The sequence below is a fragment of the Rhipicephalus sanguineus genome, unplaced genomic scaffold (genome assembly GCF_013339695.2).
Source record: "Rhipicephalus sanguineus isolate Rsan-2018 unplaced genomic scaffold, BIME_Rsan_1.4 Seq747, whole genome shotgun sequence".
Classification (NCBI taxonomy): domain Eukaryota; kingdom Metazoa; phylum Arthropoda; class Arachnida; order Ixodida; family Ixodidae; genus Rhipicephalus; species Rhipicephalus sanguineus.
Genome location: NW_023615895.1, coordinates 19,220 through 33,704, shown reverse-complemented (window position 1 = coordinate 33,704; position 14,485 = coordinate 19,220). Strand labels below are relative to the sequence as shown.

At 44.7% G+C, this 14,485-nt stretch overlaps 1 protein-coding gene and 1 pseudogene across 1 annotated transcript; one reads left to right on the top strand and one right to left on the bottom strand.

Annotated features, from left to right (window-relative positions):
• The window catches only part of LOC119378235 (RNA cytidine acetyltransferase-like), a 30,297-nt pseudogene extending 23,339 nt beyond the window's left edge, over positions 1–6,958 (bottom strand).
• A 209-nt stretch (positions 6,959–7,167) lies between these two features.
• On the top strand, positions 7,168–12,837 carry LOC119378237 (dolichyl-phosphate beta-glucosyltransferase). Its single transcript, XM_037647437.1, has 9 exons — positions 7,168–7,368; positions 7,723–7,900; positions 8,044–8,090; positions 8,263–8,424; positions 9,090–9,200; positions 9,519–9,578; positions 10,596–10,747; positions 10,849–10,934; positions 12,576–12,837. Exons 1-9 carry the CDS (start codon positions 7,297–7,299, stop codon positions 12,692–12,694), a joined length of 987 nt encoding a protein of 328 aa, XP_037503365.1. The 5' UTR covers positions 7,168–7,296; the 3' UTR covers positions 12,695–12,837.
• The last annotated feature ends 1,648 nt before the right edge of the window (positions 12,838–14,485 follow it).

The window sequence follows — 14,485 nt, the reverse complement described above, 5'->3', positions numbered from 1 at the left end:
AGATGAAAAGGGGCGCAGAATTCAAGCACATAACCAATCATGTTAGAGGCAGTTGTTCCATTTAAGCAGCAATTTCATTTAAGAGATTTTCGTTCACCGAGAGTCTACTGTAATATGCTTATTCTTAAAACAGAGAACAGAGTCAAACATAGAAACAAGAAAACATAGTCAAAGTACTTTCTTCCAAATTTCTAGCAGAACTGTCCCTGTTCTACAAGCGCTCCTCCCACCTCCTATTCACGGAGAAGAATGAAGCAACAAAATTTTACATGACTGCCCGTTCAGAGATCCTCCTGCTTGTGTATGCACACTAAACAATAAGTACTCAAATCTCGAATCTCAAGGATATAGTTGGCAGTCCTGTGGTGGTGGGCAGCCAGAAACCGGGGGCACAGATGCATCCAGGCAGAGAAGCTGGTTAAGCCATTTTTCAACAGAGTCTCCAGGCTTGTATCTGATGGATTCATTCAGTGACACCTCATACAGAGTTCGCCCTGCAAAGCAAGACATGGATGACAATGTAAAGCCACTTCCACTTAGACAGCGCAGTTGAGGAAAATATGTTTTCAAAGAGAATTCAGGTAAACTGCCATTTACGCTATAATCTTGCATTATAAGAACATCATAGCATATATAAGAATTGCGGTACTTAAAGAAAATAAATAAGCAAGCAAACGCCATAACTTAAAGGGGTGGTGCCATCAAATTTCGAGGCTGTAACAAGCCTGTTGTGGGTTTCCTTTGTATGCAAGGACATTCCACACGAAGGGTCAGACACAGCAAACGTTTAGAATATATTTCACTTCGCTTCCAAAGTGTACCTAAATGCTCATTCTCCCGATCGAAACCCATCGCTAGCACCCCAACACTGACGCAGATCTGTAGTATGGGCAACGAAAGTTGTAGTGACGTCACACCAAATCTGCTGTAATAACGTGAGTGACCTCCGGACCTCCACCACTTCCGCAACGTACGTACCGGCTGTAGTGAACTAGAATATATTCTAGTTCACTGTAGTACCGGCAAAGCATCGGTTGCTACATCACTCGCCGAGTTTCGATCGCTTCCTGGCTATGTGCGTCACAGCCTTGTGTGGTCACGTGACCACGCCTCCTACACTTCTACGTCACTGCCCAACCTCGGCGCCCAGAAACCGAAACCGAAAGTTGTCCAAATCAAAAGGCAATATTAAATTATTTAGCGAGAATACATGAATCTTGGTGCGTGCATCATGCTTCCTGGAGCTATAGGAAACGTTTACAGCATGTAGTGTGCACGTACTTCACAGGAGTACGGCCACTAGCGTGGGTTCGGACTTAGCGAGCCACAGGGCCGCGTTTGCCTCGCGTGAACTAGCGCTGCACACATACGTTCGAGCGCAAAGGCGCCGAGCGCAACGCGGCAAGTACACAGTACTGCTCTCGAGATCCGCAACAGTTTATTGCCTGCGGCAACACCACAAGACGCCGTGCAACGCCCGCTCCTAAAGGCGGCGGGAGAAGCAAACAGGCTTCACCACGCCACGGGCGAAAATACAACACAAAGGGTGCCGCTAACACGTCTCCGCGGGCAACGGGCTCACGGCGACACGCCGCTGAGAGAAAACGGGTCTCTCGCGACTATGCTGCGTACTCTTACGATCTGTGACCACAGGGCCCGATCGCTCGAGTGAGGGCAAACTCCGCGCGCGTTGGCTTCGATAAGTACGGTTTCGGCGTAGTACGACCACGCGCGAATGCACCGCACCGCTCTTCAGCCTAGCGTTCGGAAAGGGACAACGTAAGGTAAGCGCTCGCCGCTGGCACAAGGCACCGTTAGCGAGTTCCGTCCGAGCGAGCCCAAAAGAGGAGCCGACGGACGGGAGAGGAAATGCGTGCTTACCCTACGAGGTCCAGAGAGGGTCTCACTCACTCCCGCAGCGCGAAACGTCTCGCTAAGACGCGAGACTCGAGCGAGACTCGAGCGCAGCGCCCCCCCGTCGAGGTCCAGCGTCGGGGAAGAGGAGGTTAACGTCACTCCCCGCTCGCCCACCGCCGTAAGACGGCGGAGGAGGGGAACAGCATGATCGGACGTGGGGATGGCAGAAATAGGCGAAAACCAGCGCAATGGCGATGGGCAAGCCTCAATCCCCACAAGCAAAGAACGCGCAAGCCACAAATTTGGTGGCACCACCCCTTTAAAAGCACATATGACAAGGTCAGGAGGTTTACCCTATGTTAAAAAGAGTCATTCAATTGTCTGCTACATCCCGAGTCTGGAAATTAATACTAATAGTAAAGACATAAATGCCACCACTGCACACTCCTTTCAAACAGGCAATGGTACAATAACGACATTATCATCATTATAACACCTAGCAGTCACAGCACCGTTCCCAGACACAATCTCATTAGAAAAGTTACCAATGGGCCCCTTTCCCACCCTGTCTGCACAAGTAAGACCCAGAGAGTCCACATTAGCTTACCTCCCACGGACTTGCTGTTTTCATTTGATGCAACAACAGACTGCTGTCGGAGCTGCTGAATCAGCTTCAGGGACAAAGATCGCCCTGTGCCTTCGTACCTACAAGGAAAAGGCAGCACAAAACGCTTATGTCAGGATGCAAATGTAGTTGACGTATAAATCACGCCATGCTTGCCGATGGAAAAGCTATGACGGCATCGCGACGACTGCATGCGCCTAGCACCACCTGCTAAGTTACGGTTCCAAAAACTACTTAATCTCATAGCCAGAGCTACGTGTGAATTATACCTACACAATGGGGCAAGCAGTGCTAGCATTGAACGCAAACATGGCTGTTCAGACAGAACTACGTCACGAGATGTCAGCAAGATTGACGACCACCGAGTGCGGATACCAAACCAGACGGCATAGTGGCGGGCAAGTGAATGCTCATGCACTTATTTGCTGCACCTGCCAGCAAGTGCTTTCAACACCCCTTCCAAAAAAACATGGGCATTCAAGGAATGCCAGCAGGCCGTACATGAAGCCCAAACACCTAAACTTGGACTGCATTTATGCAAAAATACATTGTAGTCCACTGCCTACCCATTGATGGTGGATGAGAGGAAGACCAGGTAAGGGCCAAGGAGCTTCTGAATCAAGGGAAGGGGAATGGCCGCCGCTTCATCAATCACCAGAAGTTCAGCTTGGCCAAGCAAGTGTGCATCCGACGGATGCACGTACTGAATGACCTGCCGATGGTCCTCGTGAGACACCGTCACGCGCACGACCGCCTTGTTCAGCTCAGGATTGGTCGACTGCACCACTTCGTAGTCCTGGTGCTCCTGTGAAAATAACACACACGTGATAGGTGTGAGAGCAAATGCGTGTACGAAACACTAGCCATTGGATTCTACTAAGCATCTTCAGTGGTCACTACAAGTGCTTCAGTGAATTACAGAGCAAAGTAGCTAAACAGAACTACATGAAAATTACCAGCGAAAAGTTGCATTGCTTATGCACCAATGCAAAATTAAAAAAGAGCTTGAAATTATAGTCAGAAGAAAAAAAGATACAGGAAGGAGAGTTTAAAGCAACTGGTTCCACTGATTTGTGTTTTTAAGCTCAAACAATCATGCCATACCTGTTCAACAGCTAAAAAAAAGGCCACATTTCAAGCTCTCAAATAAAATATGCATTGGGTAACAAAAGCTAATCAATTTCTACTTAATAAATTAAATATTTGCTCATTCCTAGAATACATGCTGCTAGTACAGAGTTCAAATGAGTCTAGAGGATATGTGTAGAGTGGTATGGCCCCCATGCTACAAAAACTCAACGTTATAAAACCCAACAAGCGCCAAAAAGATTCCATGAAGTGATGGGCGTACCTCATACTTAAGTGCGTCGAAGCCTTTGAGGACAAATTCAAACAGTGTTTTCAAGTTCTCTGGGCTGGGTGCAGTGACAAAAATGTTGGAGTAGCCAAATGCCACGGCACCAGCCACTGCCAAGCCCAATGCGGCCGATTTGCCACGACCTCGAGCTGCCGTCACAGCCACGGTGGTCCGGAAAGTCTTCTCTGTAATGGCGTCAACAAACTTGAGTACTGCTTGGGCCTGGTCGCAGGTGCTGCAGCAGTTGATGAGCACTCCAAGTGGCTGCGTGTCTTGCAGAGATTCCTTCAACTCTGACAGCTCTTGGGCCTCCTGGTCCTGAGAACAGTTATTTATCATCGAATCAGAATCAATCAGTTATCTCACGTTGCAATCAAAAGATAAAAAGGTTTATAGACTATGCTTATAGCAGCAACAACAACAACAATAAAAGAGCAACGGATGCAGATGTATGTTCTTCTGTGGTACTCCTTTCTGTCCTACAACCTTAAGAAAGGAAAATGCATCTATGGATCAAGAAGCGTTTTCAACAAGTCTCTAAAAAACTGTGACCTGAAAGTCTTGTCAGTTGATGTTGAGAGAGAGAGAAAGAGAAACAACTTTATTTATCCCATCTTAAGGAAAAAGGCTGAGAGAAGAAAGTGAGGAATCCTACTCTCGGGATGCCTCCTCTACCACCTCAGCCCACCCAAGGATAGCCTCCTGAAGTGCAGAGTTGCAGCTGTGCATGGCAGCCTCCCACAGCTCCTGACTACCTAACTATCTACTAAGGCTTGGAGGAGGGGATTGATTCTTACACTGTCACATAATGTGGTTTAGGTTGATGTTGAGGTTCGGGGCAGCTGAAGCTCATTCGAAAGTGTGTCTGCCATTTGTTTTATCACCAAGAAACTGAAGTTAGCCTTCATAACAGCGTAGCTGCAAGGAAAACTACAGAATACAAGAGAAATCATCCCTTCCTCACAAAAGCTCACATTTCTTTGCCTGCATGAAAATGATTCCTTACATTCTTGCAAATTGGTGGACTCAACAAACGGTAACACTGGAAGTGTCGTGAACTACGTGAATGAGAAAGGTGCTTGTCTCGCTTAAATGTAGTCTTTAGTTAAAGAGAGATGCAATTGCAGCTGAAACTTGGGCTAGTTGGTCTTGACTTAAATACATATAGTGGAACAAAACATGAACAGAGAGATACACAGTGTCCTGTGTGTATCTTTCTCTGTCCTTGTTTTGTTCCGTTATATTATGTATTTAATGCAATTGCACATTTCATAAAGTGAGTTCTGTGATTGCGCATTTCAGTTCACCAAGTGCACTACTACCATTTGCTGCCAGAAACATCAAATGTGCATTTTACTACAGAACAGCCCTCACAACTTGCTCAGCTGCTTCAGCAAATAAATGTGCCACACAAAAAAAAAAAATTGTAAAAAACAAACTGTCCCTCCACCAACAAGATTGTGACGTGCTTACCAACACAAATAAACATTAGCTCAGCAAGAATATATGCAATGATAGAATTTATAAACAAAATGTACACTGCACAAACACACATAGATGCAGTTGTAGACATGAAAGACTAGAAGCACAATTTGTTCACTGTAAAGAGTAGCTTACCTCAGCAGCTCGGGATACAGGAGTTATGTTTGCGGCATGTGATGACACTGGCAAAATGTTGAGCTGATCGTCGACCACCAGGCACGACTCACAAGAGCTCAACGATAGAATGAAACGTTCATTGAATCGCCCCACAACGTCTTTGTGAGCTTCCGTGCGGTATCGTGAATGAACATCCTGCAGAAAAATGGCGTCAAAAACAACTGAATTTTCTTTAGCCCTTGTTCCCTGCACACAAGCTCAATGAACATAATCTAATAAAAAATTAGTTTTGAAAAGAGAAGTCTACTGACGTCGCAATGATATCTCAACGTCTACAATTTCGTTTAGGAAGAGGCAAAGAAAACTTACCATAGTGAGCGTGTAAAGCTGCCGTAATGATGTGATTGACTGTAGCAACAGGACCACAAGGCCACCACCTTCAATGGTCTCTATGGTCCTCGCCAATATGTTGGGGGTCATGGCCTCGAAGTCTTGAAGGACCAACATTCCATAAGTGTTTCCAAGTATCTTATGAGTCTCACTACACAAGAGAAACGCATAAAAATTACCACGCATCTGCCATATCATCAACGAATGCAGCAGTCCCAAATTCCACTTTTTAACGTAGGCTGCCAGGAAACACCGACTTACTGGTAATAGCAGTAGCGGATGTTCGTTGCTGCAATGAACAACTCAAATGGGTCTTCCTCATTGACATCCAACTTGCCACTTTTTATTTTCTTCTGCAGTTGCCTCATTCGCTTTTTCCTGTGACTAAAGAGATAATGAAAGTTGGCGTAATGTTTGTGAACACGAGGTCAGTACATCCACAGTACGTACGTACTACTGAATAGACAATGAATTTCACGTGTCGTAGCTATGCGATCACAAACGAGGCGTTACTTACGAACTAAATCCCAGTTCCTTCTTGTAGCACCACAGCACGGAGGGACGAGCTTTGACTGTCGTCTTCGAGAGCATGTGGTGGAGTATGACAACCTTTGCGTGGAAAAACATAGGCGATCGATTAGCACAGCACAGCACAACGCAAGCATTAAAAAGGCTGCATTATTGCCCCGATATTCCTTCGAAACAGTTTCCACAATGCTCTCGATTCTCAGAGGCGTTGCGTGCAGTTTTTAGAAGTGAATCGTAAGCTAATGACGGGTCGAAGCGACCAACTCCGCATGTGTAGAAATACCTCAGCGCACGGACTGACTTCCGTGTTGCGTTTGCACAGGTTAATAGGTGAGTGCAAATGAACGTAATGAAAGCAGTCCCCTATAACTATTTGTCTTTAAAAAAAAAAAAAAAAAACGGGCCTCCCAGTTATGATAGCCGCGCGGAAAGAGTGGCACAGAAACACGTAGCGACACATTTACTGGTCACGGCCCTTTTCCCCCACAATGACGAACATCGTTCGGTGGCCCGTGTGAACTCCATTTTCAATGAGTACACGTATCCGATTATCGATCTTCTTGCGTGTCATTGATGGTATTTATCGCACGCGGCCGCATACAACACACGCGTGGTGGACGGAGCGAGTGACGTCATACCTCTTTCTACTCTACTTGGGCTATTTTCTAATAAGCGTAGAACACTTTGTAGGCCTTAGGTCATACAACATTGAGACAAAATAGATATAATAAGCTTTTTTTATGAGAAGTAACCATCAAGCTTGCTTATACAACAGTTTTGCAACATTTTGTACGGAAGCGGTGACGCGCATGAGCACTTTATTTACATATGCTGTTTTGCAGCATCTCTCCAGTTGTTATTAAGCTCTTTCGTCGCTTCCGTTTTCTAGGTTCCTTTCGGTTTCTCTTGTTCCTGCCTGCGGTGCGTGGTCCGCATTGCAATGTGGGACTACGTGGACTGTTGGTCCGCGTTAGGTTATTTGTTATTGTTGGCGGGATTTATATTTGCGGTGGTAAGTATTAGCTGTATTTCCTGCTTGCCTTTACGTCCCAATGCTTCCGTTTCTGACCTGTGCTAATGATAAATAACCTCGCGTGAAGCAAGCACGACCACTCGAACTTTTTAATGCTTGCGTTGCTCGTTCTGGGAGCATCTCACTGGTCCCGGCCTATTGCTTTGCGCCTCGGTTTTGTAGATAGTGAAACGTGTCTTCAAGTTTTTCGGTGTATTGTCGCCACGTTTTCTTGGCACTGCTCCATCTACTTGCAGTTTTTCATAACCATTGCCGACTGCTGAGTTCATTGCTACTGACGTTTGTGTACACGCCACGCTGAACCATCTCTCTCCCTCTCTCTCTTGTTTGTAGCTGTGCGTCTTTCTCTATGCCACCTCATCGAGAATACCGTTAATCATTCGGTACTCCGAGGAATTTAATTTCAAAGACCCTTCCCAACCTGGCCAGACTTTTCGGTACCCTCACCTCGGAGATGAACCAAGCATCGAGCTCTCCGTCATCGTCCCTGCGTACGAAGAAGAGAAACGCCGTAAGTGAAGGAGGTCGTTATGCGAGCTCATTTACGAGGATCGCGCAACCGTGTGAAAGTAAATTTCCGAATGCCCCTTTCATGTCGAAATATTGCATCGCCGCCGTGTCTTTATTTATCTCATTTTTTTTTTTTTTTTCCAGTTCCCCCTATGCTTGACGAGTGCCTGGAGTATTTGCAGGCCAGAAAGGTATGAAAACACTTTATGTGCGGGTGAAAATTAACAAGTTTGCTCAGTGTAGGATAGTTTGAAATGCATTCATTTGTTTTACCTCCAGGTAGATGTTGGTCTTGTCACCAAGTTTTACATTTTTCTTATCACGAGCGTTCTTGACAATACCGAATATTTTTCTCAACTATAGAAGAAGGACCCGAACTTCACCTATGAAGTGATCATCGTCGATGATGGTAGCCGGGATCGAACAACGTCTGTTGGCTTGCAGTACAGCCTCAAGTATGGAACCGAGAATGTACGGGTCCTGACGCTGGCCAAGAACCGTGGAAAGGGTGGTGCCGTGCGCATGGTTTGTAATGTTTCTTTTCAGTCCACAAGACACATGCACATGTCGTTGCCTAGCTTTATCGCACACTGTACCCAGATCTGTATGCTTGTGTTGCATCCCAACCAACACAATACTTTGCGTGTGTCACTGTTTTAGTTTTTATGTGGTCTTTTAAACATTTTTATTTGGAAGATCACCTCTAGGTAGTACAATGCAGTTTACGACATAACACAAAAAGACTCGTCGCACATTTACAGAGAAGTTTGTTTCGCGCATAATGTCTAGCATGGATGAGTGAAACGATCTGAACATCCACTGTTGTAAATCAGGAGAGCGACCCAGATGATCACCACCTTCTTTGTAGTCAAAATGACATTTGCAAAAATGACGTTGGAGTCAACATTATCCAGAGATATCTGCAAACCGACAGACAATGATGCCAAAGAGGACCCAAGTTTTTCAGATTCCTTGCCCTCAAGATATTTCCAATAAGAGAGCAGTAGCAGCACTATTCATCAACCATTGCCGCTTTCATGAGATTAACATTAGTATGTGGAGCATGTATGGGTCACAATACAATGTAACAGAAATGCTTACATTGCTAATAAAAGTACCTGCCTATCAATAACTTTAAAACATTTTGTGTGTGGCAAGAAATCATGCCCCTGACGCTATTCTCATTCCAGGGGATGCTTAGTGCCAGAGGAAAGCGCCTGCTATTTGCTGATGCTGACGGTGCGACCAAGTTCTCTGATCTGGATAAGCTTGAAGACGTGGCGAATGAGCTACTCAAGCAGGCAAGCTAATAATTTTCCAGCCCACTGCTTTTACATAGTAATAGTATAGTAGTACTACTAGTAGTGATCAGAAGCGTAGCCAGAAATTTTTTTCAGGGGGGGTTCAACCATCATTTTTGTATGTTCGTGCATGAATTTGTATGTGTGCATGTATATATGCACATACAAAATCGAAAAATTGCGGGGGGGGGGGGGGGGGGGGTTCAACCCCCCCCCCCCCCTGGCTATGCCCCTGGTAGTGGTGTGTCAATAATTCATAGTGAGCCTGCCTGCTGTCCTGCCTGTTTATCCTGTGGACACTTCTCATTCTTCCTGCAGAGCACTAACGTGGTTGTAGTTGGATCACGTGCCCATTTGGAGAAGGATAGTATTGCCGAGGTAAGTTGCATTTTGATGGTGGTCTCCCGAACGCTTTGGATACCTGCCTATTCACACTTAAATGCATGGGCCACTGTGAACGGCTGCAGCAGTGCCACCTACACATTTGTTTATAGTATCTGTCATTGCTAGCGTAAAAACCACTCAGGATCATTATTGCTGTTCAAGTTAGTTATTTACCAAATGGCATGTTGCAAAAGTTTGAAAAACTCATTTTTCGTTTAAGTGCCCCGGTAAGATTTTGAAGGTAGTATCTCCATGAAATTGCAGCAAGTTACCGCCTTCTTATAATCATTGTCGTAACATCTGTTTTTTTATTGACCTAAACACAGAGATGAAGATGTATTGTCATGTGGTAGCCAGGAGTTCTGATGTGCATCCTGTATTTTCATATCATCGTGCAGTATTCAAAAGGCTGCTTTTCATCACCTATGATGAAAATAGTGGCCTAGATCAAATTGGCGGACAGTTTACCATTATGCACCTGAATCACTAACACACAGTTTCGCATGCATCCGACTGTAGTCGGGTACAACTCTAGAAGGCAGTGGCATTTCTGCCTCAATGGCAGATGCACACTAGCCTGCACCAATGAGTTTGCACTCTAGACTGATGGAACAAGCTGCTCGATCGTTGCACCGCCCTCAGAGAGCATCGCCGAGTACATGAGTGGGACTATTTCTTTCATCCAGAGGCAATCGGCTGCCCCGCTTCGGTCATCTGGCAGGGGCCTCTCCTGCCTTCCTTGTATCCAACCATAGTAAATCAGAAAAAATGTGTTGAGTGATCACATTGTATTGATTTTGAAAAGGAGTTGAATCAATATCGATAAAGGTACCAAATTGGATGCCTGAGCAGGATAAACTGCAAACAACATCTGGAAAAGTGGTCTTGTACTTTACCCTTCAGCTTTACTGCTCCTTGCCAGACATTGTAAACATGTAGGAGGCTATGGTAGGATATTTGTTAATGGTTTCCATGTCATTTATCTGCTGCTGTTCTGTTCCTTTATTGCAGAGGTCGATATTTAGGACACTCCTTATGTATGGATTCCATTTCCTTGTTTGGCTATTTACTGTGAGGGGTGTTGCGGACACACAGTGCGGTTTCAAGCTTTTCAGTCGGGAAGCAGCAACGCACCTGTTCACCTCACTGCATGTAGAGAGGTGGTAAGAGACGTCACGTTTTCTGCTTCGCAAGAAAGAAATTGTTGTCGTACCAATGCTCGATGCACCTTAATTTTAACTTGTACCGATTAAATTGATTTCAGGGCTTTTGACGTCGAGATCCTGTACATAGCGCAAGCACTGAAGTTTCCTATAGCCGAGGTTGCCGTTCGCTGGACGGAGATTGAAGGTTTGTCTTTTGAATGTTATTTCGTTGCTCTTTTAGAGATGGTAATATTTCTCCTATTAAGCCCTGCTACAAATGAATGAAAGCTACACTGCTTCGGGTGTAAAAGCATGTGGCAGTGTACCGTGGCCATCGTTCTTGAATCAAAGCCCTCCTTGGAACCTCTATGGCATAGTGCTATAGAGCTTGAGATTGTAAGTTTGATGCCGGACATGGACAGCTGCATTTCGATGGGGGCAAAACTAAAAAATGCTCATTCAAGTGCATATCAAAGAACTCCGTGTGGTCTAAACTGATATGGAGTTCCCTCCCCACTACTCCATGCCTCATGAATGAAAGAAGGGGAGTTTTTTCGAGAGGCTCGTTTCTTTGTTAGTATTAACCAAATAAATCCAATGGACAGTTAGGCCAAGGAAAGCATAGGAGACATTAACCCCTTAAGTGCTTTATTTTTTTTGAAAATTTCCCAACCAAAAGTGCCTATTTTTTTTATTGCTGATTTCGAATCTGATTGTACTAAAACGCAGCTTGTCGATGTTGAAAAAATATTTGTACCACATACTTAGTCAAATCAAAACACGGAATAACGCAAGGCGGCCTGTTGCAGCTCCTGCACCAAAATCGAGTTTCCTTTCTCATTTTTTTTTCCGTTTTCTCCTCGCTTCCGAGAGCAAACGAAGCACATTTGAAGAAACTGCTGAATATATTCCATAAGGTCATCTGGCAATGACAAGTTGAAAGTCTTGCCTGGAATGGCCAAGAATGGAAGGCGAGGAGGTTTCACAGGAAGATTGTCCGCATCAAGCAGGATCCACTGGCGAGCACTCGCAATGTTCGCTTCCGAGCTGTTTTCATCATCACCGGAGGAGATGCTCAATTCACCGCCTTCGCTGTCTTCACTTCGGACACAAGATAAACATCTGTATCCGAATGACCATCACTCGAAGAAGATGACGAAAATGAAAAGCCTCTTTTTCGTGTTGACGAGCCAGTTATGCATGGGTGACCGCCATCGCAAGCCATCTTTTCATACAAAAACCGCGCTCTTTCCGCAGGAGAAAAATAAATTGCCAAGTAAATGCTGCCATCTGGTGGATTACACGCAATCTAAGCTGTAGAAGAGCGCCTCTTGTCCTGAACGCTAGAGGGGAGTACCTATTCCGCTAGGACGAGCTCTGCTCGTCCAAAGCAGTTTGGGGACAGTTTGGGCAGGACGAGCTCTGCTCGTCCAAAGCAGTTAAGGGGTTAACTGTTGTCTTTAACTGTAGTGCAGTAATTATGACGTAAATTGAAATGAATTAAAACAGACAAAAAATCGCCCTTTCCGTTAGTGGGATCCGGGTTAGAATCAGATGGTGGTTTTTGTATGTAAAACCTTGTATTTTTTATTTCACTTTATCGGCTAGTCATAAATGGTGGATCACAGGAAAGGAATGCTTGCAGTATACTTGCCCCCGGACAATTTTCTTTGAAACCCCACTGCTATTAATTCATTCTTTAAAAAATATATTGACATTTTATTTCAATTCACATAGAATAGGGCTTCAGAAATTGCTATTCATAACCTTCAGATGTTCATTCCATTGTCAAACTTCTCCCATTGAAAATGCACATGCTCTTTTTTTGCTACCCTCTGACTTGCAGGGTCGAAAGTTGTGCCCGTCTGGACATGGATCGAGATGGGTCGGGACCTTTTTCTCATCTGGTTACGATACAAGATTGGTGCCTGGTCTATTGCAGCACAGCCAAACAAGCTCAAATGAGTGATACTAGTCTGTGATTTAGTTCGTTTTTATACGCCCCCCCCCCCTCTTTTTCTTACACGCTCTTGTTATGTGTATATTTTGAAGTGCAGTGTGCTGGAACATGATCTGCGCTGGTAAATAAATGGCTTTCTCAAGATAAACCATGGTCAGTCATACTCTAGGTGGCCTTGTGTAATACTTTCTTGGAAAGCACACAACATATCTGTACCTTGGCAGCACAAACAAAAAAAATCAGCTGCCCATTTAGCTACTGCAACTTCATTGAAATGTATCAAGGGAAGATGGGAGCATGATTTCAAATCTCATTATCTTATGCACAAATTTGTCTGGTCATATTCATAGACAAAGCAAACATGCATTTAGTATGCTTGAGATTTTGTTTTCTGGACTTCAGCTAGTCTTTTTTAAGAAATAAAAAAAACGTAAGAAGTATTCTCTACCTGGAATTAATAATGAAACAAGGAATGTCTGATGGACATTGTCTTTCATGGCCCTTCCAATATAAAGGCCTCGTGTATACCTCACCTCGATTCATGCTGGACGTTACATCTTGGCTCTATACATGATTTCATCCAGTGTCTAGTGTTTAACATACTCTTGAAGGTTCACTGAGGCAACTCATTATATCCATGTTTGGGAAGCAACAACATTTATGGGCACAACCAAATGGAATTCCGAGAGCACACATGGGCTACAGAAATCAAAGGCATGTTGCAAATCACACATGTCGCACCTTGTGGCAAAGTCTTTGTGAAGAAAGGAGTCCACACGTCATAAGAGAAGTATAGGCAGCTGTTCCTTTTGCACCTGTTATCAACAATCCCGATAGAAATTCCAGAAGGTGAGTAAACTCGACGCCTTTTTTTTTTTTTATGTCGTGCGTGCGTGTTTGCCAAGAGCAAGACGACTACGTGCGTCACGCACGCCCTTCCTTCTTTACTCGGAGAAATTATTATGTCTTTTCAACTAAGTGAAACACGCCATCGTCGATAAAGGGCAAAAATGCCCTTTCAGTTTTCGCGATGCGATTCCCGCGAACGATTGCTGACTCTGTGGCCTTAGCTGTGGCCTAATCTGGAAAAGGTTGTTTTGAGCGTGGTTTTGAGCATGGTGTTCACGGGCTTCAAGATACCGTAGTAATCTCTGGCAAGTATCAAAGACGTCATGCGATAATGACGCCCGATGAGCTGTCGACATGCTGTCGAGGCGTAGACGTGGCGTAGACCATGGGCATAGAGTAATATAGAAAAGGTTAAGAGAGGACACTCCCGTAGGCCCCTGCGGCTGATTTGGGTTCGCAGCGCACCAAACGGAAGTGGGGAATCCTAACAGCCGCCTCAGAGATCGGAAGTCGCAAAAAAATAATTAAAAATGCCGATCTCAGAGGCCATTATTTAGCTATAGGTAAAATTACACGGCCCCCGAGACCACTTTTATTCGTGTGATTGTCTCGGAGGTCATATATATATATATATATATATATATATATTTTTTTTTACGCGTTATTTGCATGCATAAGAAGCTTCGTGTAAGCCACACCGCCAGAGCGGCGAGCACACAATGCCATTGTTTATGCAGACATGACAATCGTTGGGAGAGACGAAACATTTTATTTCAAGTCACATTCTCGGTAAGCACGTACAAAAGATGGGTGCACTACACAAAGCAAGACAGCTGCCACGTGTTGAGAAATTGCACAGTAGGAATAAATAGGCGATGGCGATATTTAGAAAATTCCCACAATACAATAAAAGTGCAGAAGACAGCATTAGCATCACAGAGGACTAC